Source organism: Harpia harpyja, chromosome 2 (assembly GCF_026419915.1).
Source record: "Harpia harpyja isolate bHarHar1 chromosome 2, bHarHar1 primary haplotype, whole genome shotgun sequence".
Lineage (NCBI taxonomy): Eukaryota > Metazoa > Chordata > Aves > Accipitriformes > Accipitridae > Harpia > Harpia harpyja.
Genome location: NC_068941.1, coordinates 50,235,833 through 50,259,935, shown reverse-complemented (window position 1 = coordinate 50,259,935; position 24,103 = coordinate 50,235,833). Strand labels below are relative to the sequence as shown.

The following is a 24,103-nucleotide window of genomic DNA, read 5'->3' as shown; positions in this document are numbered from 1 at the left end:
AAGTGGTTTCATATGCTTGAAAAAGCTCTTCCTTAAGGGTTGCTGGTAGTGCTAGAGAATTTGAAATTTCTCTTCTGCATAAATTCTCCTGCTTTGACACTTTCTTCTGCTAAAATCTCCAAAACACTCTGGAACCTTTCATTTTGAGGAAACTAATATGATAGGATCTATTTTATTCAGGAAGTCTAGAGCCCTTTGATTTAATTGTTTCTTCCTTTTGTATTAGGATCTGTCATCTCGAGATGTGTACCTTTGCTTCTGAAGAATAAAGTCTCAGGGTGCTCTGAGCCTGAGACTGGGTGTTAGGTTGCACTGTCCTGGTACTAACCAACTTTTACTCCCTTATCTCTTCCTTCCCTCACTCCCATTTTCACGTCACAAACCTGATACCTGGGTTTGTTTACTTAAAAGTTCTTCTGTTCAAGTCCCTGTGACCAGGTGAATACAAAATGCAGTGATACAAAACCTTTTTTCATAAAATAGTTGTTTACTTCTAAGAGCAGATAAAAAGCTTAACACGAGAAAATATTTCAATGTAACAGTAAGGTTTATGCATATGTTTAGCTTAATTTTAAACATCTTCCTTACGTCTTTCCACAGACTGTGAATAACTAGAGCCTCTGTCCCCTTTCTTCTGCTCTCTGTATGCCTCCCTTTAATATACATAATCCCTACAAATCCGTTTTCTTTTTTCATTAGTTTCTGGCCTGGATAAGAATGCAGGCAACTCAGCAAAGTGGTACAGGACAATTTCAACTAATGGCAACTATCGTGGATTTCAAGATGCAACATTATACGTTCCATCAGAGATTATACGTATTCTTGCAATCCAGTGGGAGTTGATAGCTCAGGGCATACTTTGTAAACCTGTTCTTGCAAAAACTTCATTCTGCAGTCAAGCCTTTTTCAAAAAGTCTTCTGATAACATATGGTGTTCGGCATTGGATTACTCTGTGTCCTGTCAGTATAAATTAGGATCTAGTTTAATACTGCTGATGTTCCTGACCCCTTTTAAGTAACATTACAGTACAATACGCTATTCAGAATAATTTAAGCCAAAAATAATGGGCAACATATATTTCTCCTGATTCGGTTGCATGAAAGAGAATTGTGACCAAATCTCAATCTAGTTCTTGGATTTGCCGTTCTCAAGGATTCTTTTGCCTTTCCCCATCTCTCATGCCTTGCTGACAAATCTCTTAATACCTGTCAGGTTTTACATGGTACAGTAGGCTTTCTCCTTCAGTGATACACAAGCATGACTTCTGTTTTTGTGATCAAAACCCCTGTTTTTTATTTTCTCCTCCCCATAGTTCAGAAGGGATGTGAGAGTTCCACAGAACTACTGATCTTTTATATTGTAGTTTGCAATGAAGTTAGCCCATCAGGGGAAGCAAAGGTGTGCCTTACATCATCTTACCCTGTCTGTGGAGAGGAATACCTCGGCTCCTGATTGCAGTACCTTAAAGTGTGCAGCTGGTACAGGCTATTCAAACATAGGAAGAATAAAATGGTATTCATCCATGCCACGCTATTCCATAGTTCTCAAATATTGATGTGTTAAAGTACTGTATTTTCTTGGGTTTAAATAATTTGCTCTTAATGGAATACTATGGCTTTGTGTGGGCATGAAGGATTTTGTTATTGTCTTTTGTTTTTAAAATGCTTTCAATGCAGTGTTGTACTTAAAGGCTTGAAAATAAATCTTCTTCTCTTTGTACTGTTCTAATCCATTTGGAATTTTGGGATTAAGATTGGATAGTGCTTTCTCTGTTGTCTGGCTATTTTTTCCTGCAGCATCAAAAGGCAAGGGAAAAAGTATTATAGGCTCAATGTCTAAACAAGTGTTTTTGTTTCTGTATAACTTCTCTGTAACAGATGTCAAATGGTGATCCAAAGAATGTTCCACACAGAATTTAGGATGGAACAGATTTCAAACCCAGATTATCAGGGTGAGCACAAGTGGGCGGTGGGTAGCAGGTCCTTTGCATTGTGTACCTACCTCAGGCTAATGAAATTCAGATGATCTCTTTCTTTTGTCTGCGTTAGCAAAGAACCTTCACATAAAATATTTGGGTAATACTTTGACAACAAAAATAAAAGCTGCTTCTGGTATTTTGTTAATGAAATCTCATAATTTAATACCTTTGTTACCAAAGGCTTAGCTGTGTGATGTATTAGTCTGGCGGGTTACTTTGAGGTACCAAATGGACTTTTTTTTAATGACTTGTGTAAAATGAACTGAAGAAACATGATGCTGAATAAAATAATCAGATAATATCTTTTTAATGGCATACACTTAGAAACTCTAAAATTTAATAAAACCCACAGGTTTCTAAGAGCCGTTATGTGTTCCCATTTTCATATATATAAAACTCATTTGTAATAATTTAAAACAAAGATTTTTGCAACTGGAATTGCTGTGTTATAACTTGCTCATTATTCTTTAGCTTTTAAGTATTGTATACTTATACAATTGTGTTTATAGCTGGAATATTTGTTGAAATAGGCAATGTGACAAGGTAGGTGGTCTTCTAATTAATATTTCCGTACAGATCTGTAAACTCTGCAAGGCTTGTTTAACAATACAGAAATCACATCCTATTAGATTAAGACATTTGTTTAGGAATAAAGTTCAAGTTTTTCTTTGAAATTCAATTGATCTTGTTCCATGGCCTGAGAAATTATTTATTTTAAGAACCATTTCAAAAGTGTAGTTAATTCAAGAAATTTCTGTGACCTGTTGCTAAATATTTAGAACATGGATTAATTGCATTTGCTCAGGGCTTCAAATAGTGATTTTAAAAACTCGGTGAAAAGGAAAGTTACTTAGTAGTGAGAGAAATTATCCAACAATGATAAGAGGCGACGTGTTCATGTAATCCTTCTGTCCTATGAGTGGCCACACTGTTAAAAATTCAAGAATAAACAAGAGCATTGAATTGAAAACTAAATACTCTCATCACAGTGAGAATGCACCGTATGCTGTAGCCTATGTGTTCAGCATAACTCAGAAATGTTCTTAAGAATGTGCAATTTCTTATTCCAGCTCTTAGTGAAACCTTTTCGTATGTACCATTGACATGTAGAATAGAAAACATTACATTAAAACTGTACCTACTGCCTTTTTGAAGCCCATCACTTGACACATGTCCAGCTTGTACTTCTCACTAACTAATTAGGGTCTAGGATATCTTTGCATGGCACACATACTGTGCTCAAGCAGTATCTCAGAATGGGCTGGCATTTAAATTAAAATGAAGGGGTTGTCCCTTACCTTTCCGCCTAGTAAGTCTGTACTTGATACTAAGAAAGCTTTTAATTCTCACTGGCTGTGTTACAGCTGCTGAAGTGATGACAGGGAATTGCGGTGTTACCATGCTAATAGTTTTTGTTAAGAACTGTCTCCATATTTGTTTGCTTTTACTGACAAAGCTAATGGCAGTTGCTAATAAAAGTAATGATAATACCAATGAAAGGTCAGTAAAGACTGAAAATAAACAATCCTCTTATGAAGGCCTGGTAGTTTATTCTTGTGTACTGATTTTAATGAGAGTGTCTGACTGTTGGAGGGAAAACAAAAGGTTGCAGGGTATTTTAAAAAAACAGCAATATTCAAATGATTAAAAAAATTGCTTAACTGGAGTTTTATCTTTTTCTAAGAGAATAAGATCTTACAACTAGAATTTTTAGCTGGAGTTCAATTTCTAAGTACTTAAGTTTTCTTTTCAGAATTGCGTGCTTCACTTTCCTCAGCGTTAGTTAAAAGTTGCGTAAAAGTATTCAAAATGAACTTACTGTTTTTATAACATGTCAAATTCTACAGAACTGCCATGTGGCATCAACCCAGATGCCTCGTAGTCAGGGCACATGCAGTTGGCACCAGAGCGTCGCCGGCTGCAGTGGTTGTGTTGCAGAGGGCACCGGCACTCTCATGCTGCTCGCTGTCTCCTTTCTGGCGGAGTTGCTGTGTCTGTTAGCCACCTTAATAACCCCGCAGTCATCACAATGTTGTCCTTTATTTTTGCTTTACAAATGTTTTTTACTTACAAATGGTTTCCCCTTCCTTCTGGTCATGCATCTGGTCATGCACAGTGATCCTTGCATTTGTCACCACTGATCACTGTAGCTGTAGATGACCGAGAAAATAATACACAAATCTCATCTGGTACAGATTGCACTGCCTGATGTCTGCAAGATTTAATCAGATGTAAGCCTTTCAGCAGCAATAATCCAAATCCTTATTGATTCCCAATCTATTTGTAATGCTAGCTGGAAGCTTCAGTATGAGTCTGGGAATCAATTAAACAATCCAGATGCAGCTGCACTTAGACAGTAAATGGTTATCCCACCAATTTCCATGACTGCTGTGCAGCCTTTGACCTTTAATTTGTGGGCTCATGTACTGCGAGCTCCTGAATAGTGAATTGAGTCTATTGATAACAGGCTTGATTTTTGTATTTTATTTTGCAATTGTGACTTGCTGTATTCTTAGAAATAGTCTGCAGGGATTTATGAACACAAGTTGAAGACTACTGCTGCGGAACAATGCAAATTTCAAAGATTGGTCTGAAGTGCATAAAACCAAAACCTTTTCTGTTACTGTAACCTAGTTGTGAAATTGCTTCAGAAAAGGTCATAGATATTCAGGGTCTGGCTAAGGTGCTCCCAGTCCTCTTTCTCAAATCTGCTTTCCATCATAGTCAGGAATGGTATTCAACACCTTTTCTTTTCCCATGTCTATGCACGCATGCATGCGTGTCTAGATTGTATGGATTTCTCTCGTGGCACCGGGGTATTACCATCTCTAATTGTATCAGATATCGTTACCTACAGCAGTGTCTTAATCACCCACACTCATAGAAACCTGGGAGAACTGCCCATCTAAGACGAGCTTCTAAGGAAACCAGGCAGCAGAGCAGGGAGTTGCTCTAGAAAGCAGCTAGAATTATTTTTTTTTCTCTCTCTCTCTGCTTCCCAGGGAAATCAGACTCAGATCAAAAAAGGGTGTTTTCAGAAGTAATTCCCTTTGAATGGATGAAAGTACTGGCATTTTATTAGGGAAGGTTGAGAACCATTCAGGAATGCAGGTACTTGAGGAATAAGCACCAGCCAAGAAGCGTGTTTCAGAACCTCAGTAGCAGCTAAATGTTTCACTGAAGGACCTAACATAAGTGCCTTTGTGCAAACCTGTAATCTTAGATATGTTTTTCCGCATTTTCTAAGAATATCTAAATAAAATATTACCTGGAAAATGCTGACTTGCATAAAAATTGAATTTCCCTTAAAATGAAAATTTTACACTACCTACCTCAGCTTAAATACTTGTACTCATAAACAGGAGAGCAATATTAAACAATATAAGCCTGGGATGTTTTGCTAGCAGTTTATGCATCTCCTCTCCAAAACTGTTCCAGTCGAAAGAAAAAAATGTGATGTATAACATAGAAATGAAACTTCTGTAGTCTTAAGCTTATCCTCATAGCCAATGTCTTTTTCTTCCTTTTTAACAAATTCTCTTTGAAATCTCTCCGCAAACTCATTCGTTTTTCCCTGCCTATCTGCTTTGTACATTCTCCCCGCCTTGCCCCTGCCATTTATTTGTTTTCTTTGCCTGGTGTTATTCTTGGTATTTAAAATGCCAGAATGAATAAAGGTCACCTAAAGCATAATATAGTTCACACCATTGTATTTATTTTATACTTTTATTCTTACTTTTTATGTTTGTCTAATGTGCTTTGTAAGCTTTTTGGAACAGAGACCGATTCTAATCTCTCTGCTGTTCTCATGTTTTGATTTAGTTCAAATTAACTGTAGTGGTCTTACTACTTATTTAAAGTAACATGAAATAAAAAATTATTCTGTAAGGCACTATTTTGTTACTATATTGAATGGTAACTTAAAAGATTGCAACTGCAGACAGTCATTCAATTTTATTAGTGACAAATTGGTGCATATGAGATCAAAATCAGGGCTAATCTAGCATGATTGTAGAGGTGCACAAAAAAGTGGAATGTAATTCTTAACTATGGCTAAGATATTTAATTAGAATATTTTCTTTTTCTACTGTCATCAACTTCCAAAAAACTAGCGCTGAAATACATGAAAATTGCAATAAAATATTATGCAAGTGAAGTGTTTATACATACTTTTCTTTTGCAATATTTCTATTTGCTTGCACGCTGTTTCAACGTTTGGATTTAACTACTTGATTTTTAATACATTTCAGTCAGTCAATAAATGCAGGATATAAACATATTAAAATGGAGGGGGTGTTATAGACAGCATTTTCCTGTTAAGAATTGTCAACAAAATCCTTGAAAATGAAATGAGCTGACAACTATAGTCGGAGCAGATATGTAAAGTACTGTTATAGCGCATTACACCATCAATTATGTGTCAAGCATGCTGCCAAATATTAAGTGTTCTGACCTTTGTTATTAATAATAGAGGCAGACACTGGGGACATGTGAAAGACAAATAATGTAATGCGTGGAAAGTCTATTATGGATTTGATTTTGTTAATGGATGTAGAGCCTATTTGGTATCCTGCCCCTGCCCTTGCAAGCTATAATTTTATTAAAAACTTGACATACCATGTAATGGGAAGCCACATTGTGAAAAACATACTTTGATAGAATTAAATGTTCCTAAGTTAAATAAATAATAGTGAGAGAGCACTTGTCATCAAGCTTTACTGCTTTATTTATATGTGTATTTGTCATTTCCCCTGTTCCTTAGGAAATAGTGTGGAAGAAGTAAAATGAAGCAAGCTTGTCTTTACTGTATTTTCCATTCATTCTTGTATTTTTAAGTTGTTGTTTTGCTCAATATCATCTATCATCTTGTAGAGATTGGCTAGTCAAAGGTTTAGTCAACATCTTTCTCCAGAATATAGCTTCTAGCATTTTTAAGTGATCATGTAGGACAACATTGATAATCTGTAAAAATGAGAAAAACAGTGGAATGGCCAATCAAAGGACAGAGATAAGCACTTATGAAGGGAGTGGTGGTGTTTTTAAAAAAAAAAAAAAAAAAAAAAAGGCACAAACTCCAACTCCTTAACTGACTTAAGAAGAAGAACCCTTTAACTGAGCAAAGAAAATAGAAGACATGGGACAGAGGAAACTCCTTCCTCTGCAGGCACAGATGGCACAATTTCCTGCTTCCTTCTCAGTGTAGAATATAGATCCCAGAATGTCTTGCCAGTAAAACATTAGGCAGTTGTTCCAGGATTTCATGTGGAGTGCACTGCAACTGTTTATATGAAAATTGATGGATTGTTTACACTTATCAGAAAGCTTACTTTGGTCCTAAAAGTTGTAGAATTTCTCTTATCACAATATTTGTTAATGTTATATTACTTTCAGCCAATAGAACAATTTTTTTTTTTTTAATTTAAGATTACATTTGGGCATAACTGGCTTGGTGACAGTAATTGCATCTACAGACTATCTCTGTAAACTTCACTAATCTGGGCTTGCATAAGATTAATGAAAAATTAGAGCCCCTCTGATTTGTACTACATTTTTGTTGTCACTTTCTTTGTGTCTTGTCATAAATTCTAAATAGGTGTTGAAGTCTGGATTTCCAGTGCAAAACCTTTTTGAGGTTTTATTTTTTTTTTCTGTCCTACACTAAAATCCAATGCACAATTAAGAAAAAGCAAAGAATTTAAAATAAAATGTAGGGACCGAGAGAGTATATTTTTGTGAAATTAACCAAAATTTGGACAAAATAAAAAATTTTGCCAGACAACTATTATATTTACAGAAGCAGTTGCATTCCTCTCAAAAATTTCTAATCAACCAGAACTTAAGATTTTGTTTGATGTTCATGTCAACAATAAAGTTTGACTCTTGTACAAAATCAAATCACTCCACAAGCTCCTTACGTGTGTGTTCCTTTAAACAGTTTGACACAAATGAGAATAATTTGCTGCAGTTAAAAAAATACATCAACTTACAGTGAATATACCAGGAAGAAATCATTGATCTGTGTCAAGGTAATATAGGAAACATATTAAAAAATCAACATATTTTTTCTATTCTTTTTTTTTTTTTCCTAACTGGGCACCGCATGTACTGTATTTAGTATACATGTATGGATTTCCTTCTCCCTTTCTTGCTAAATCAGAAGAGGGGAGAGAACAAAGGCCTTCTAGTGATCAAGCTGGTTTTCCACAGCATATTTGTAAGTTTGAATTGAAGCCATCCGTACAAGCAAATGGCTTTATTAAACTAAGCACAAAATAATTCAGATGCAAGAATGATGATTCATTTTTGTAAAAAAAGTAATTCTATATATCCGCTCCAGAAATTGTTTTCTTTTTGTTCATATTAAGTGAGCACTTCATGTAGTAGGCACATGCCACTCTGGCCCATAGAATATCCAGGAGGAAATGCAGTTGAAAACAATACTGTATTAAATTTGATACAATACTTTATTAAGCCACTAATTTTTTCATGTTTTGACTTTTGTTCATACATATTTTATATGTGTATATAAAATTTTCTGTCCAGCTGGAAAGACGTGACTTGATTTCCTGACCAAAGAGGATTTTATCAACACACAGTATTTCTAACAAATATAACATCTTTCCTGCTCCATACCCTGGCTTCTTATCAACTAAGTAATTTTGAGTTTCAGCACTTACTTTTCTGTCAATCTAGGCCTATACCTTGAATATCTGAAATAGCAATAGCCACCATTTTGTCTACAGTGGGCTGCCCAGGCTTTCAAGGGATTCATCAAAGGTTGGTGAACCTTTGGTTGGATTCCCTTTCCACATCACCCCCGTGATCTGCTAGGGCCTCCTAGGATCACCTACTGGATGCCTAAACGCGGTTTCCATTCTGGGCCTTTTCCACAATGGACTGGCATCCAGCCTCGTGACGGGATATATGCGCCGGCCGCCTCCGCACCGAGACCTCCCACGCTGTACGTATTCCCATCATGTGGCAGACAGGCATCTGCCACACTGGCGTTCACTGCGCTGCTGCAGCGACCCGCTTCCCGATACTCAAGGGGCACGTGCCGCAGCACCCTCGGGAAGCAGTCTGGCAGGGATGAGGCTACTCAAACCCTGCTCTTTTCACCTCTCGGGAGGGATGAAAACAAGCAGACGGTGGCTGAATTAGTTGTTTGTTCAGCTTGGGTTTTTGTCTGTGACTTACTGATTGGGAACCTGAAAGGGGAGCAGGGGTGGTGGGGAGCGTGATGCCCCGTGTTGCCAACAAATTTGAAGGCAAGGCCCCAAGATACCGCTTGCTGGGTGGCTTGGGTAAAAGATGACCCTTCCTATGGAGGCAAGGAAAGAGATGAAGTCCTGAATGAGTGCGTTTCTGAGACTGATAGCTTGATTGTTGAAATCTCCTAGGACAAAGTAGTGTGTCATGACGCTGTGGTTTAGTGAGGCTTTAGTGAAAACATATTTTTTTAACATCATAACACTTTGACGTAGAAAATGACTTTGAAATCTGTGTTAGCTTCGGCTTCTGTGTTTAACTGTACTTAGGGAGATGAGTTCTGTGAATCTACCTTGCCCTGAGGCATTTCTCCTATATTTGACAGCTGACAAGGAAGTAGGTGCAACAGCACGTGCCATTTTGTACTCTTTTAGTTGTTTGTGAGACAAGGAGCAGTTTTGTTTGAGGTGAGCTGGTTCAGAACTGGTTGTTTTACTTGCGTAATGTTCAAAATCACTGAACTGAAAGAATTTATTTTTTGTTAGTAGTGGAGTTTGATAAGGAAACTCAAATTTCAATTTCTATAGTTTCACGTTTCTGGTTTTAGGCACAGGTTTTACGCTGTTACAGCCTGGTGTTTCTTGGACTAGAGCAACAGTTTTGTAGTAAACGCTACAGAGTCTGCAGCAAGTTGCTAGACACTTTTTACAGAGTGTACCTCTATATTTTGTGTCTCATACTGCCATCTAAGGGCCACATAGGCTGAGAAGGTGGCTAAAGGTTCTTCAATATTTTTCTTTCTCCTTACTGCCCTTCCCTTTGGGAAGTCAGCAGTTCATGGATGAGAAGGGTGGGCAGGGAATAACAGGAGTCCTTTGATGCAATATATTGTTTCATCTAAGAGGACAGAAGAATCTTTCAGATAAGTGAGAAATTAGAATGTAAATTTGAATCATAGTCTTTCAGAAAAATGCAATTGCAATGAGTTTGTGTAAAAGCCAACAAATAAGAATGCGATATATTACAGGATTTGAGGCTACTCTTGAAACAAGAAGTTAAGGAGTGTAGTGCTTAGAGTCCTAAAGACTTTCAGTTGAAACTCTTAGTAGTGATGGAGTGTGCAGTTCAGATTCTCTTAAAGGTACCAAAGTCCTTGACTCATACTGATTTAAGGATTAATGCTTTATAACAGGACTTGCTTATTAACATTTCCCCTAAAAAGGTACAAAATAACATGAATTATTTTCTTCTTTTTTCAAATTTAACCGTTTTTGCATTTCTGGGTGTTTCAATTTTCCTGGACTAAGGGAAAATGGGCAAAAATTTGATGTTACTTTAAGAGTATGTGATATTAAATAACATGAACATCATGTAAATGTTTTGGGGTTTAAGTATTCAAAATTTTATCATAAAAACTTTTCTTTCCAAGATAAAAATGCCTTTTTTTGTTGTTTTGTTTATAAATCTTCAAATTGTACTTGTATAGGCTTAATTCTATAGCTCCTTTCTCAAAAAGATGTTTTCAGCTACAGGTGTGATAAAGAATTAGTGGGAGAAGCAAAACATTTCAATATTTGTCAATACAGTACTGTTGGCACTGACTGACAAAAGCTGTTTTTATAATGAGGACCCCTCTGAGCACAACTTTATTTTACAACGTATGAGTTGTTTTTCAGGTGAGTTTCCAGCAAACCTTGTGTAATAGAGAAAGTAATTAATCTTGCATGTTACTTTGACAGGCTCATGCAAGCAAAGACCTGGAAGAGCAGTTGCGGTCTGTGTCCAGTGTGGATGAACTCATGACAGTACTTTACCCAGAATACTGGAAAATGTTCAAGTGTCAGTTGAGGAAAGGAGGTTGGCAACACAACAGGGAACACTCCAGCTTTGACACAAGATCAGATGATTCCCTGAAATTTGCTGCAGCACACTATAATGCAGAGATCCTGAAAAGTAAGTACAGGACTCAAAATATGTTCTAACACACAATAATTTAAAATTAAAATCCGAAGGCTTCTCACTTGTGTCAAAAATATTTTAAAAGCTAAGCATTGTCAGTAAACCAACCTCAGCAGTTCGATCTGATGTCATGTCTATAATATAAAAATCTTTGAGAGTCAACCTTCCATAATGAAATAAATTGCTCCGCAGATGTATTTTTGGTACATCCATTGTAAGAAAGATATAGACTGCTTTCTCAGCTCAGTAGATGCAGGAAGTTAAGTGTTTCTCTTCAGGTATAAGGAATTCTGCTTTGTAGAGGCTGTAAAAATTTTGCAGAAAGCAAAGAGGGCACTAATAGTTGGTTTCATTGAACTGTTTCTGCTCATTTTCTGCAATTACGTCACAGCTGGTAATGCTGTCTTCTCTTACGCGTTATTGCTTAGGATGCCAAATAATCCACTTGTAGATTTTTCCTGTTACAAGAGGGCAGTTGTCATGATGTTACGCTCAAATCGGAAAAAAACAGCTTTCAAACCAGTATGTCAATACCCCTTAGTGTTTCAGGGGTATTGACATATATATATACACCCTGGATATAAATATGTTAGCTTACAGTTTAAGGAAGCGCTTGCAGGTAGAGAAACACAGGTATTTATAGCAGGAAGTGTATTTTTTTATGTGATATCGGAAATCATGTACCTTAATGGAGACTTTAAGGTACGCATTAGTTGAAATTTCCATTTTTGCTGAATAGCCTACCAAAAACTGGCACCAAGAGAGACTAAAGGAGCCTGTACAACTGCAAGTGTTATGGCTGTTTAGTGTAAGATTGTATTTGGTAAAAGGCTGTATGACACAATGTAAAATGTTTGCCCAAATTTGCGTGGATAATCTGTGCATAAATATCACCTTTCAGATTAAATCATATGGTGTATATAATTGCTAAATAATAACCTTTTGCTTTAAATTATACTCTTGTAGTTAACAAAGTAAACGTATTCAAACTAATTTCATGTTAAGTGTGTAGGCATCAAATTTAATGTTTCTAGTATATAGTATACAAGTGAAGTACTGTGTGGGACCGGTTAAAATTACTTTGCGGAGATGGGCAGTACTTCTTTAGACTTCACTCAAGGTGAGACTAACCTCAAACATAGGAGAAAGGACATGTACAGCTTTAGCTGCTGGCCAGCGGGTTGAGGGAGGTGATTCTTCCCATCTATTCCACCTTCATGAGACCTCACCTGGAGTACTGCGTTCAGCTCTGGGGCCCCCAACATCAGAAGGACATGGACCTGTTGAATTGAGTCCGGAGGAGGGCCACAAAGATGATCAGGGGGCTGGAGCACCTCTCCTATGAAGACAGGCTGAGAGAGTTGGGGTGGTTCAGCCTGGAGAAAAGAAGGCTCCGGGGAGACCTTAGAGCAGCCTTCCAGTACCTAAAGGGGGCCTATAAGAAAGATGGGGACAAACATTTTAGCAGGGCCTGTTGCGATAGGACAAGGGGTAATGGTTTTAAACTAAACAACGATAGATTTAGACTAGATATAAGGAAGACTTTTTTTACAATGAGGGTGGTGAAACACTGGAATAGGTTGTCCAGAGAGGTGGTAGATGCCCCATCCTTGGAAACACTCAAGGTCAGGTTGGATGGGGCTCTGAGCAACCTGATCTAGTTGAAGATGTCCCGGCTTATTGCAGGGGCATTGGACTAGATGAACTTTAAAGACAAACCGTTCTATAATTCTATGATTCTGTGTCATAAGATCTGCCCAACCTTGTTAGGTTCCCTCTTAGCTACGCTGTGACTTTTCTTCTGCTCCGTGACAATATGTCACATCTCTAGGAAGAAATAAAATTAGCTAGAAGTTAACACAGAGAGATGTGTATGACACTGAATAAAGGGATAGCAATGCATATTCTGGTTCTAAACTTAAAAAAAACCCTCTACTAATTTACTGCAGGAGAGTATTGTTTTTAAACAGTTACTTTATAACATATGAAATTCCCTGTAACTTGGCAGGTATTGATACTGAATGGAGAAAAACTCAGTGCATGCCACGTGAAGTGTGTGTGGATGTGGGAAAAGAGTTTGGAGCAACTACAAACACCTTCTTTAAACCCCCATGTGTATCCATCTACAGATGTGGAGGTTGCTGCAACAGTGAAGGTCTCCAGTGTATGAATATCAGCACAAATTACATCAGCAAGACAGTAAGTTCTCACTCTTATTACAGTCAAAGTGCTCCTTGCAAATCCATTTGTGATCATGCATATTTTAAACCTTTTTATTGCTACTATGAGGAAGGAAAAAAATCAGCTCCAAAATACATAGGAAAAACAGCTGAAGAGACTACTGCCTGGAAGAAGGTGGTTAACGCTCTTTTCCCTCTTTTCCCTATTCTTTTTTTTGGGGGGGGGGGGGGGGAGGAAGAGAGAAAAATAAGTAGTAAATTATGATGTCCTGTTCTCAGTTTTGAGATTATCCATGAAACTTATTTCTATGCTTTTTCTTGCATCTACCATTTGCCTGCTATATGAGGCAAGCTCTCTCTGGAAAACTATCCTGTAATTTTATTAGTGAAGACTGTTTTAGAACATGGGCAGACAGGATACATGTTGCAAATAAAGCCTTTTAGGAACTGAACTTTACTGGATTAAGAGATGTTAGTATAATGTACCTATTCATTTTATTTTAATGCATCTTCCTCAGGTGTATGTGTGGTTTTGATTCTTCAGGTTCAGGGCTAGTGATCAGGAGTGTGCAGAGATTATGCATTGAGCCTGTGAGCTGCCTTTGAAGGGAAAGCAGGCACGCATTATTCTATTTTAAGTAGCTATTACAATTATCACAATTATCTTACAACATTTCCCTCAAAAATCATGTAAAAATAGTCACACTTCAAAATATCTGCTAGGATATTTTGCTTTTATTACAGTATTTGGTAGGTTTTTTGTTGGTTGTGGCCTTTTCTGCTTTTTACCTCATCTTTCTGATACTTCGAAGAAAACTGATTTTAGCATAACTCTTGCTTCCTTTTTCAACTAGATTCATCTAGCTGAAAATGCAGTATATATTTATAAGGAAGATACACAACTGTATAGCCGAATATAAAATAGTAGCCCATGGAAATGTCATTCCTTTATCATGAAGTTTCTGAGTGCTCTGAGCCTTCTTGAGAGAGTATTAGGAAAAGGGGACATGAAGAAAACAGAAAAAAAACAACTCTTTTTTTTTTTACTACATTTTCTGTCCTCATTTCTCACCAAATCTGTCTGTCTGAAATGGTATATTCTACCAAGAATTTTCAATCCTAAATTTAAGCTAGTGGTAGACAGCCACACAGCACAGGAATCGTGTAACTCAAATAGCTTAAACAAGGAAAACTACAACACTGATTTTGTTCAAGCCCATAGTAATTCCCACAAACAGCTGTCCTAATTCCAGTTGCTTGAAAGATGCAAATATAATTTTCATGTTACAAACCAAGAAATATGACTTTTTTTTTTTTTTTTTTTGGCTTGTATTTGTAAAGTTTAGCTTACTGGAATAAAGGATGATCTAGTTACAGAGAGTTGTTCCATTTAGCACAGATTTCCTGGTCTTTCAGCACCATGTCAGTTTGGGGTAAATAATCCTTTTCTATTCATCTTTCTGTTCATATCTATTGAGTGAAGTAATTTTTTTTTTTTTTTTTGCCTAGTAGAAAATGTTTAGTACTGAGTTTCTTTTTTAAGTTCTTGATGTCATTGGTGGTAAGATGGTATAGGATTAGTTAAAAGATTTGAGAGACTCTGAAAAGGAAAATTTTAAAGGACTTCTCAGATAGAAGAAAGAGGCAATAGCATTGTTTTGTTTTCTTACCTATTCTGTAAAAGCAAGCAATTTAATCTCTGAGTTTTCTGTCTTGCTTCTGCTTTCCAGTTTTATCTGGTCCTTGACAGAATGCAGTTTTAAAAAAAACCTTAATAAAGGAAGAGAGCTATAGCTATATCTCTTCATCTATCATCATCTCAAATCTTTTTAAAGTTATGTGACCACAGCTTACCCTATATCAGATGAGAATTAGGAAGAAAAAAGTATTGGATTCAAGACCCTTCTGTGGAATTCAGGTACCCTACACACCTATTTTCACTACTGTTTTCCTTTTATTTCCTGAATGAAATGAGGACAAATGGTTAGTAACCAGGCATCTTCTGTTTTTTCATAAGTTACCATTTTTGTAGCTTTACTTTTGGTGCATAAACTCCGTAAGATAACTTCATATTGTTCACCCTGCAGAAAAAGTACTTAATGGGAAATTAACTTTTCAGCTGGAGGTCTTACTGTGAGGGCAAGCTCTGGCATTGGTTCCAGACATTAAAATCTAAAGAAAGTTGATATCAGCTTTCATCAAAATTAATTTAAAAGAGCTAAGCATAGAAATTATTTTTATGGGGAGCAAATTGATTGCCAGGAGAATGGACTAGGTCAGATGTTCCCAGATTGGCTTGTGGAACACTGTGGTGGTCCAGAGAGAGGTCAATAGTTCTCTAGTTTGGGCTGTGTTCCTCCTTTCCAGCTATTTAACTTTATTAAGAGAAAAAGAGAGAAGTATTCTGCTTTGCTTTTAATACCATTTTTTCCACAAAGACTGTTTCTGTAGTTGCTAAGTGGTGTTTATACAATCATGATTGGGATATGAGACAATTTTTTAATTAAGATGTGGTACGAGGTCTGTGAAAACATTTGAGGACCCCCTAGGCTAATTCATAAAATGCAGTAGATCTTTTTCTTTTGTTTTATCCATGGCATTGCAATAGCCCAACTTTGTAGGTGGTGGCTTGTCTAATGAAGGTCTATGTGGAAGGTGGTTGGTTGGGTTTTAGTTTTGTGGTGCGGTTGTGTTGGTTTTTTCTCTAATTCATTATTATTCAAACATCTGTTCTCTCTTTCCATGACATGAGTAATTCAAAAGCAGTTAAAAGATTGGAACTACCTGGTGCAGCAACAGCCTGTCCCTCAGCTGTACTTTTTTTATGCCCCACCTATAGGTACTTGCTTACAGGTTGAAGGGAAGCAGTGAGAAGATGTCAGAGCCATCTCATTCCATTCTTCCTCTTGGCTGGCGGGATGGACAGTTTTTTGGCTTCTTTCAGATCATTTGATGTAAAGGTCCTAAATCTTCTTGTTTCATGGTTACAGTAATAGTCCCTCAAGGGAAAACGTGTTTCCAAGCAGTTTGAAATTAGATTTAGAGGAGCTTTTCTCACAGGAAACAAGTTAAGAGCTTGAAATTGTTTGCCATATTTGAGAAGTACATGGTGTTCCTTTACACAATTTGGAGATGCATATGTCACAAGAATTTTCAGTTGTTTTGAGCTTTACCATTTATGCCTTTTCCCATGCATTTTTCTATGTTAAACAGACTGATGATTGTAGTGATATAGTAGGTACTATTAATAGTGGGAGATATATCAGTATAATTTCCAAATGTTTTTTGTTAAAATTTCGGGGGGGGGGGGGGGGGGGGAGTGATTCAAATATAAGAAGATAGAATAAGGAACCCAAGCATATTAAACAGATATGAAATATATCAGATAAGTTACTAATTCTTGTATCACACATAAGCCTTGAAATACTGTGTTTTCAGAAAAGTTAGGTAGTAAAATAAATAATGATGATGTACCATTTTTCAAATAGCTTATTTTCATTCTTTCCAGTATAGAGATGTTTAGAGTTTTGAGAACAGTCTTATATCCCTAGCTTAAAAATCTCTCTAGACACAATGTGCTCTGTTACGCTGGTTATATTTGGCCGGCCTTACTGACACTTTAGGAAGTGCAAAGATCACAAGTGATGGAAACTGAGAGTCAATCAATTTAAGGGAAACTTGCCAAAATAAACCACAGTCCATTCAGAAGAACATGGTGTAGTTAATATAAATCTGGGAAAAAAATCATACATAAATCCTATGTTTGAAAAGTATCTAGAATGATAAGCTTCCCTCATCGTGGTACAAAAATAACAGGTTTGATTATTTTATATTTCAGAAGTAAGTGATCATAATAATAATTTTATGTGTGCTGGTACAATGGATATTGGCACATGTGATAATAGTGCTGAATAAATTAATTTAGCCACTGAAGCAAAGAAATACTTTGTATAGAAATCAACAGTTTTTCTGGAAAGCATGGCATGAAGTCCTTCTAGTCTAAAGAAGGAGCTATCAATACAGTGGATCAAAAATACATGCCTTTCTAAGGATCAGTGAGGAGGAATATATGGGAAATTTTTTTTACAGGAATTCTGATAGTGCTGGAAATTTTTTTTTACAGGAATTCTGATAGCGCTTTTGGTCAAGCATTCAGAGATTCTTGTCTGCTTTTAGATTTTTGTTGTTGTTGTTTTGGGGTTTTTTTGGTTTTGGGGGTTTTTTTGTTAAAGGTTAAAATCCTGCTGAGCTCTAGGTTGTGGACCAGACTCTGGTCCCACCCTTGTTTCTGTTCTCCACTCCAGTTCTATAAATGGCTAAAGGAAGAGCACTGCCAGTGTGGGAACTGAAAAGAGCCTACTACAGGGTGGTCTGTGGGACCACGCAACTCTGGCCTGGAAGCTCTGGCAAGCATGGCTGAAAAAATAACAAGGTTGAGAAGACAGGGGACTGGTGCACTTGGCATCACAGTAATTGCAGGTTGTGGAGTGCCAAAGTCTAAGTCTGGTTGGGTGAGCGATTGAGGACACCTTTGCCCAGTGTCCTCTTGCTGTGCTTCTCACCTGAGAAGTACAGTACAGATCATATGCACTGATCTTCAAGGATTTAAAGAACTGAGGTGTAAAAGAATGAAAATCCAGGGAAAAAAATTGTTTGTAGTTGCACACATGATTGTAAAAGTTATTCTGATTATTCACTTATCTTTGTATTAGTCTGAAAAGTTCTTTAATTATATACCTGTCCATACTGGGAGGCAGTAAATACAAGCATATGAAGCTGACATTCGGGTCTGTAGGATATGCTGCCTTTTAATTTTGGCTGGTGCAGTGGAACAAAGGTTAATTATTAAGCTTAAAATACACCTTATTACAGATTCTGTAATCCAAATGTATGAAGAAAAATGACCTTCCTTCATTTTTTAAGATGAACGTTTCAAGTTTGGCTAGGTTGAAAGATAGATATAAAGTCATCTTGATAATGGTCAGTGGGAACTACAGAAAATACATATCCTTAAAAAAGAATTAAAAAAAATGTCCTGCAACCAAAACTTGTTTTTAAAACAAGTAGATTAAAACAACATATAGTACCAATGACTGTCATGGTTTTAGCACACAATTTCCATTTAAGGCATTTACTGTACAAGGCTCTTGAATTTTTTCATGACAGATCAAAATGGGGAAAAAACATTTATAGTCGCACATAATCTTGTTCAATGGTAAACAGCTCTCATTTAAGTGGCCCAATAGTAAGATTATCCAACATACTCCATTATAAACTCTATTGTCATTGTCAGCCTAACTTTGCTGTTCTTTAACAGTAAGGGTTGAAATTTTCTCTGCCAGATGCCTGCCTCAGCTTGATGTGTTGTTTTTACTTTTTAGTTTTTTGCTTTAAAGCAAAAGTGGTAGTTCTGCTTTTTCTTAGACCAGAGTGAGAAAGAAGTGTATATGGCTTTACCGTTAAAAACAAAAATCCGGATTTTGTGTTTTATCTGAAAAAAATTTTCATGTTCCCTCATTTTAGGTAAAGGATATGATACTTGTTTGTTTATATTCGGAAGGTATGGTTTTTTTATCTTTGAGACAATCTGTATACTTCTGAATGTTAAAAAAAAGACCTAGGAGGCAAATGGAATTGGTGGGAGACTTGGATTTATTTGTAACTAGAAGACTTTATAACTTGGGGCTGAACAAAAATCTGATGCAGTTCAGATCTAGGCACCTAAATCCCACCTTCTAGGGAGAGCCCATCGCTGATACACCCACCTTTGTCTTGTTGGGAAGGAAGAAACCTGGTTGATCCAGAAGTAGCTGGGACAAGATGTGCATGTGTCAGAATGCTAAAAGTTATGCTAAGGAGCCCAAAAAGAGGGAAGGGAAATCAAGCTTTGTGGGCTGGCTGAAAGGGAAACTGGTTGGGCTGAAATGAGGGGAGGTTGGCATGGAGAATCGTCATATTGGGTGAAGACCTAAGGAGACAAGGGCTGAACACAGTACTTTGAAGAGAAATATTAGAAATGGTGAGAAAGACTGGAAGACCTGCCGTCTGGTTTTCTGTGACAAAACAGCCTTAGACTGGCTGAATGGCATGTGTTAAGTTCTTGTGAAATGCATTAACTGTGTAGGGTTTTCAACTGTTCCTTTAGTTACATAGAACTTCCATTAGTATGTGTTATATGCTGAGATTAAGAGTGCGTTACTGTCTTATGTTTACGATATCAGCTTCTGTGAAAGAGGTTAGGACAGAGCTTGACTGTGATTTTGTGTGGTTTAATTTGGGGGTTTTTTTCTTCTTTATATATAATATTATTTAGTTACGCTATCACATACTGCTTCAGTTGTTGTTTTCCACTCGTTTCCTAACACTGCAGAGTTGGTAGCACAAATGTACAGGACAGCATGGGCAAGTTGAGTCCTAATTTTTTTCTTTTAACTTTTGAGTATTTTCCTCTAACTCTAGCAATATTCATTTAATGTACTTTAATTTGCGGTTTAATGTACTATAATTACTAACATCTTTTTGAAAACTGCAAGCAATAAAAGCTCTCTACTTTGAAAAAACTGTCCTAATCCCTACTCCTGTCAGATCTGGTGTTCTTCTGGGGACTGAAGGTCATTCTTCGCGGTCTTTAGTCCTGAATGTTTGTCTTTAGGCATTGATCCCTGAAGAACAGACCTGCAGGAAATGTCTTTTCCCTATTTCCTGTAGTGTGAGTTAGTCTGATTTTTACTACGATTTGAATTTGGGAAGGAGGAGAAGATTTTGGCCTCTGAGAATACAGTAAAACCAATCCTTTACTGAATGAGGGATCAGACAGAAATATAAGCCATCTGATCTCCAAGAAGAGCTACCCATTTGGGCAATGTAGGTACCAGCAATAGTACCCACAACCAGCAATGTTGCCAGAAAAGAAGGGAGTCAAGAACCAGCCTCATACACAGATGTTATGGTTTCTATTTCTCATAGAAATATCCTTTCTAGATACTGACATTTGGCTGTTACATGTTGCCAACATGCCCTGTAGTGACAACAGATGTTAAGCTTATTGTTCTATTGGATGAGGAAGATGAGGAACAAATAAATTAGCGATGTTAGGAAAACCAGAAAGTGTTACACAAGGTCAGATCTTACCTAATTTGAAATTATTTATTAAGATAATTCAAACCTAGCTTATGTATATTGAGATTTTATTCACTTAAGTGTAAATAGCTTCATTGGATTTAGAGATGCTGCTATCACAGCTGAGAGCAGAATATAGATTTTCTTTAGAATGGATCTTATTTTAAAATGCCAGAGATCATTTAAACTGAATTATTCTGAATATTAAATACATTTTCTATAACAGACTACTTTTCAAGAATTTATTTCTTGTGAAATCTCTGCTTGATATATTTTCATGATCAGAAGAGAAGAATAAATATGTCCTTTTTCAGCGGGCATCAAAATATAGTATCCTAATAGCATGTACAGGCAAAAGTGTAGGAAGAACAAATCAATAATTCCAACCCCAGTATTTCACTTCCATCATTTCCATTAATGAAAATAGATCTGGTTTATATTCTTTTTCAAAATGCTAGTTCATGTATCATCTTAAGCACTTTCCAAAAGTGAGCGCTAGAGATGTAATACCAAATATAATATAATCTCTAACGTAAATAGTCGGCTTAGTTTTTTTGACTTTATGTATAAGCAGTGGCTACTATTGGGTGATGTAAAATACATTGCTATTGAGAGAATTTAGTTGAACAGACTGAAGGTAATTCAGTGATGTCAAGGAAGCCAGTCTACCTTTATGTTGCCTAACTGGGCTTTTTTTGCATTGCACCACTGAAGTGTTGATTCACAGTTTAAAAGGAAGAATAAATGTAGATTAAGATAATTCATGTTCACCATCATTGCCGCTCACAATTGGTATGTCTCAGGTGTTTTAGTGAAATTTCTCTCAGTGCATGCCTGAAGCCAAACAGGAGGACAGTTGGGCTGACAGGGACCTCTTTTAGGTGGTTTGGAATTGTAGCAACAGTCTTACACTGCCATCTCCAGCAGTCTGGAGTCTGCTATGCTTTGCAGCATGGCAAACTGATCTACTCCAAGAGCAGAGGAAGAACAGAACATGCCCTTTTTTCTAGTCAGCTACAGTTTGGTCCACACAAAGAATCGTACTTATCTTCAGTTTCTAAGTTTTCTCAGTTCCCCCTACAGTGGGTTTTTACTTCAGCTTTGGAAAAGCAAGTTCATAATGTTGTAAGAGAGCAGAGAAAACAAGATTCTCTTTTTGTGTGTAATATTGTAGTTAAGTCCATACTCTTTGTTCTGCCTCTCAATTCATATATGTCTTTTAAGAATCAGTTTTCATACAAGTTATCTAATACAGTAAAGGCTTTTGCATCTGTAGATTCTTAGCTGTCCAGATTTTCAGAGGTCTCAACAGTTGGGCTGTCCTTCTCAATGCACAACTTGTTTAAAAAAAGATACAAGTCTTGAAGAATATGTAGGTGAGTTTTGTCATCTGATTAAAGATCAGTATTTAAAAAACCACATACTCAAAGAACTCAGCATGTATTTTCTCAAATGTGTACTGTGCAGAAATGAAAGCTATTTTTCATAAACATGGTCCTTTCTGTCTCTTTATCTACAACACCACCTTCCTCCTCTCCATTTTCCTGGTTAGTTTGTGCATCATAAAAAAGCTATGATGGCCTTCAAGTAGGTGGATATTTTTAAAAGAAATGAATAAGTACATAAAGCTGTTTTCATATAACCTATTAATATGAAAATGATAACTCTGTGTTATGATTATTGTTCTTTTGGGAAGAGGCATCTTGGTAAGAATGCCTTTTGTGATTAATTTAAAGGAGCTTTTATAATAGATGAGGGTAAAGGAGCCAATATTGGTTTGGAAGCCAAAAAGGATTATAAGTATAATAAAATGTTGATTAGAAAGTCTCTTTCCAGAAGTCTGTGTTGAACTTAGTGAAAACCCTGGAGGTACGTCTGGTGATAATTAGGCATTCATTTTATTGGTACCAAACCTTAAACTAGACATGGACTTGTGCCCTTATCTTATAAATGACTCCAGATCACAATTTTAAGAAGCGTTACTTATTTTGCAGCTGGAGCAAGAATCCAAATGTTAATATGCTTTGGCTAGAAGTCACTCTAACAAGAGAAACTCTTTTCATGGTAGCTCCCTAGATAGATAGTTTTTTTTATCAGTATTTGAAAGATGCAGGAAACTGTTTTCTGTTTTTGTTTTCCTTGTACAGAAGTAAACGTATACCAGTTTGCATTTTTAGATTCTAGTGAAGAAAAAACCCCACATTTAAAACTAATATAGGGGATGTGGTACTTTTTGCAGCAAAAATAATAGCATTGTAATCTTCTGTAACAGAATAAAATGCAAATATAATACTTTTGCCATTTCCATTCTTTTGTGATGACACTCCCAATGTTAAACTTTTTAAAGATCCAGTTACTAAATAATATCAAAATTTGTTTTGTAAAACAGAAAATATCTGTCAGAGTTGATGATGCTTTATACAATTTAAAGTTGCATAGGTTAGGTATACGAATAGTATGAGCTTTATTGTTGGCTGCACAAGTGCCTTTTTACCTTGTGGGTGCTTGGTGAATACATCCCATACCGCTGCACATGCATGCTTGTTAGTACTCAGGCTTACTTGTGTACTTCCGTGCAAGGTACTGTTTTCAGGACATCCCGTAGATGTACTTCGTATTTTGAATAATTTAAAATTACCAGTATTTTGATTATATTTGCATGCTGCCTATATGCCATACTATAAAGTTATTGATTATAAAAAAAGCATTGAAGATAGATCTCAGCTAAAAAGTAAAGTTTTGTTATACAGTCTCATGAACTGGAACTGGAATAATAACCAACGACCATGTTTTTAAAGGTAGTAAAGTCCCCAGAAGATGCAGGAATATTCTTGAATATGCTTGGAAAAGTGACTAAACACCTAAAAGGCAACAGTGCACTATTATCTTATTAAAAATACTACCAAAATAGATTTTTTTAAGACATTGACCTAAAGTATTTGCCCTAACTAACTATTGAGATTTGAGTCTTACAGTAAAACCTTCTTAGTTTGATAAAGTAGATGTCCTGAATTGAATACTGAAATGAGTCTCACTGTCTGTTATCGCATGTTCGGTTTTTCCACAAGGTATCACTTAAGTTGTCCTCTTCCACCAGTTGAACTACATTTCCCACTAAAATAAGGATTTTTTTCATTCACATACATTATTATTTTATTAATAGTGGCTATTTCTTAATGTCTTGAAGAAAAATTATAGTTCAAGATGCATTCCATTAGGGTAACCCTATAATTTGCATTGATACAAATACTGGAAAGTCAAAAACATTGTATACTGCAGTTCAAAACTTGTTCATCCAAAAATGTTTTAATCCAAGTCCAATATATTGGTGTTTTATGCAAGCTTTTGTAATGGTGCAACTGATATATTAGGTTGTAGCTTACCCCCTTTTTTAACTATTCTTGTTTTCCAACTTTGAAGCACCTTCCAAATGTTACATTTTAGATTTTTTAAAAGGCTGCCAATTTGAAGTCATTTCCTCTAGAAAAATGAGTTCTTTGTACATTTTTGTCTTTTAACATTAGTTTAAACGTTATAGTAAGCAAACAGGCACGTAACAGGGTTTAACACTAAAAACATTGTCATGCCGTAGCTGTTGTATTCATTTTGCACATAATGATTATTTAGCAGTATAATTGAATATGCCACTGAATGACG

At 36.4% G+C, this 24,103-nt stretch overlaps 1 protein-coding gene across 1 annotated transcript in view; it reads left to right on the top strand.

Annotated features, from left to right (window-relative positions):
* Positions 1-24,103, top strand: part of VEGFC (vascular endothelial growth factor C) — an 82,733-nt gene that overhangs the window by 47,329 nt on the left and 11,301 nt on the right. The window contains exons 2-3 of the mRNA XM_052779470.1: positions 10,928-11,141; positions 13,156-13,346. Of these exons, the coding sequence (XP_052635430.1) occupies positions 10,928-11,141; positions 13,156-13,346 (405 nt within the window). The remainder of the gene's footprint in view (positions 1-10,927; positions 11,142-13,155; positions 13,347-24,103) is intronic.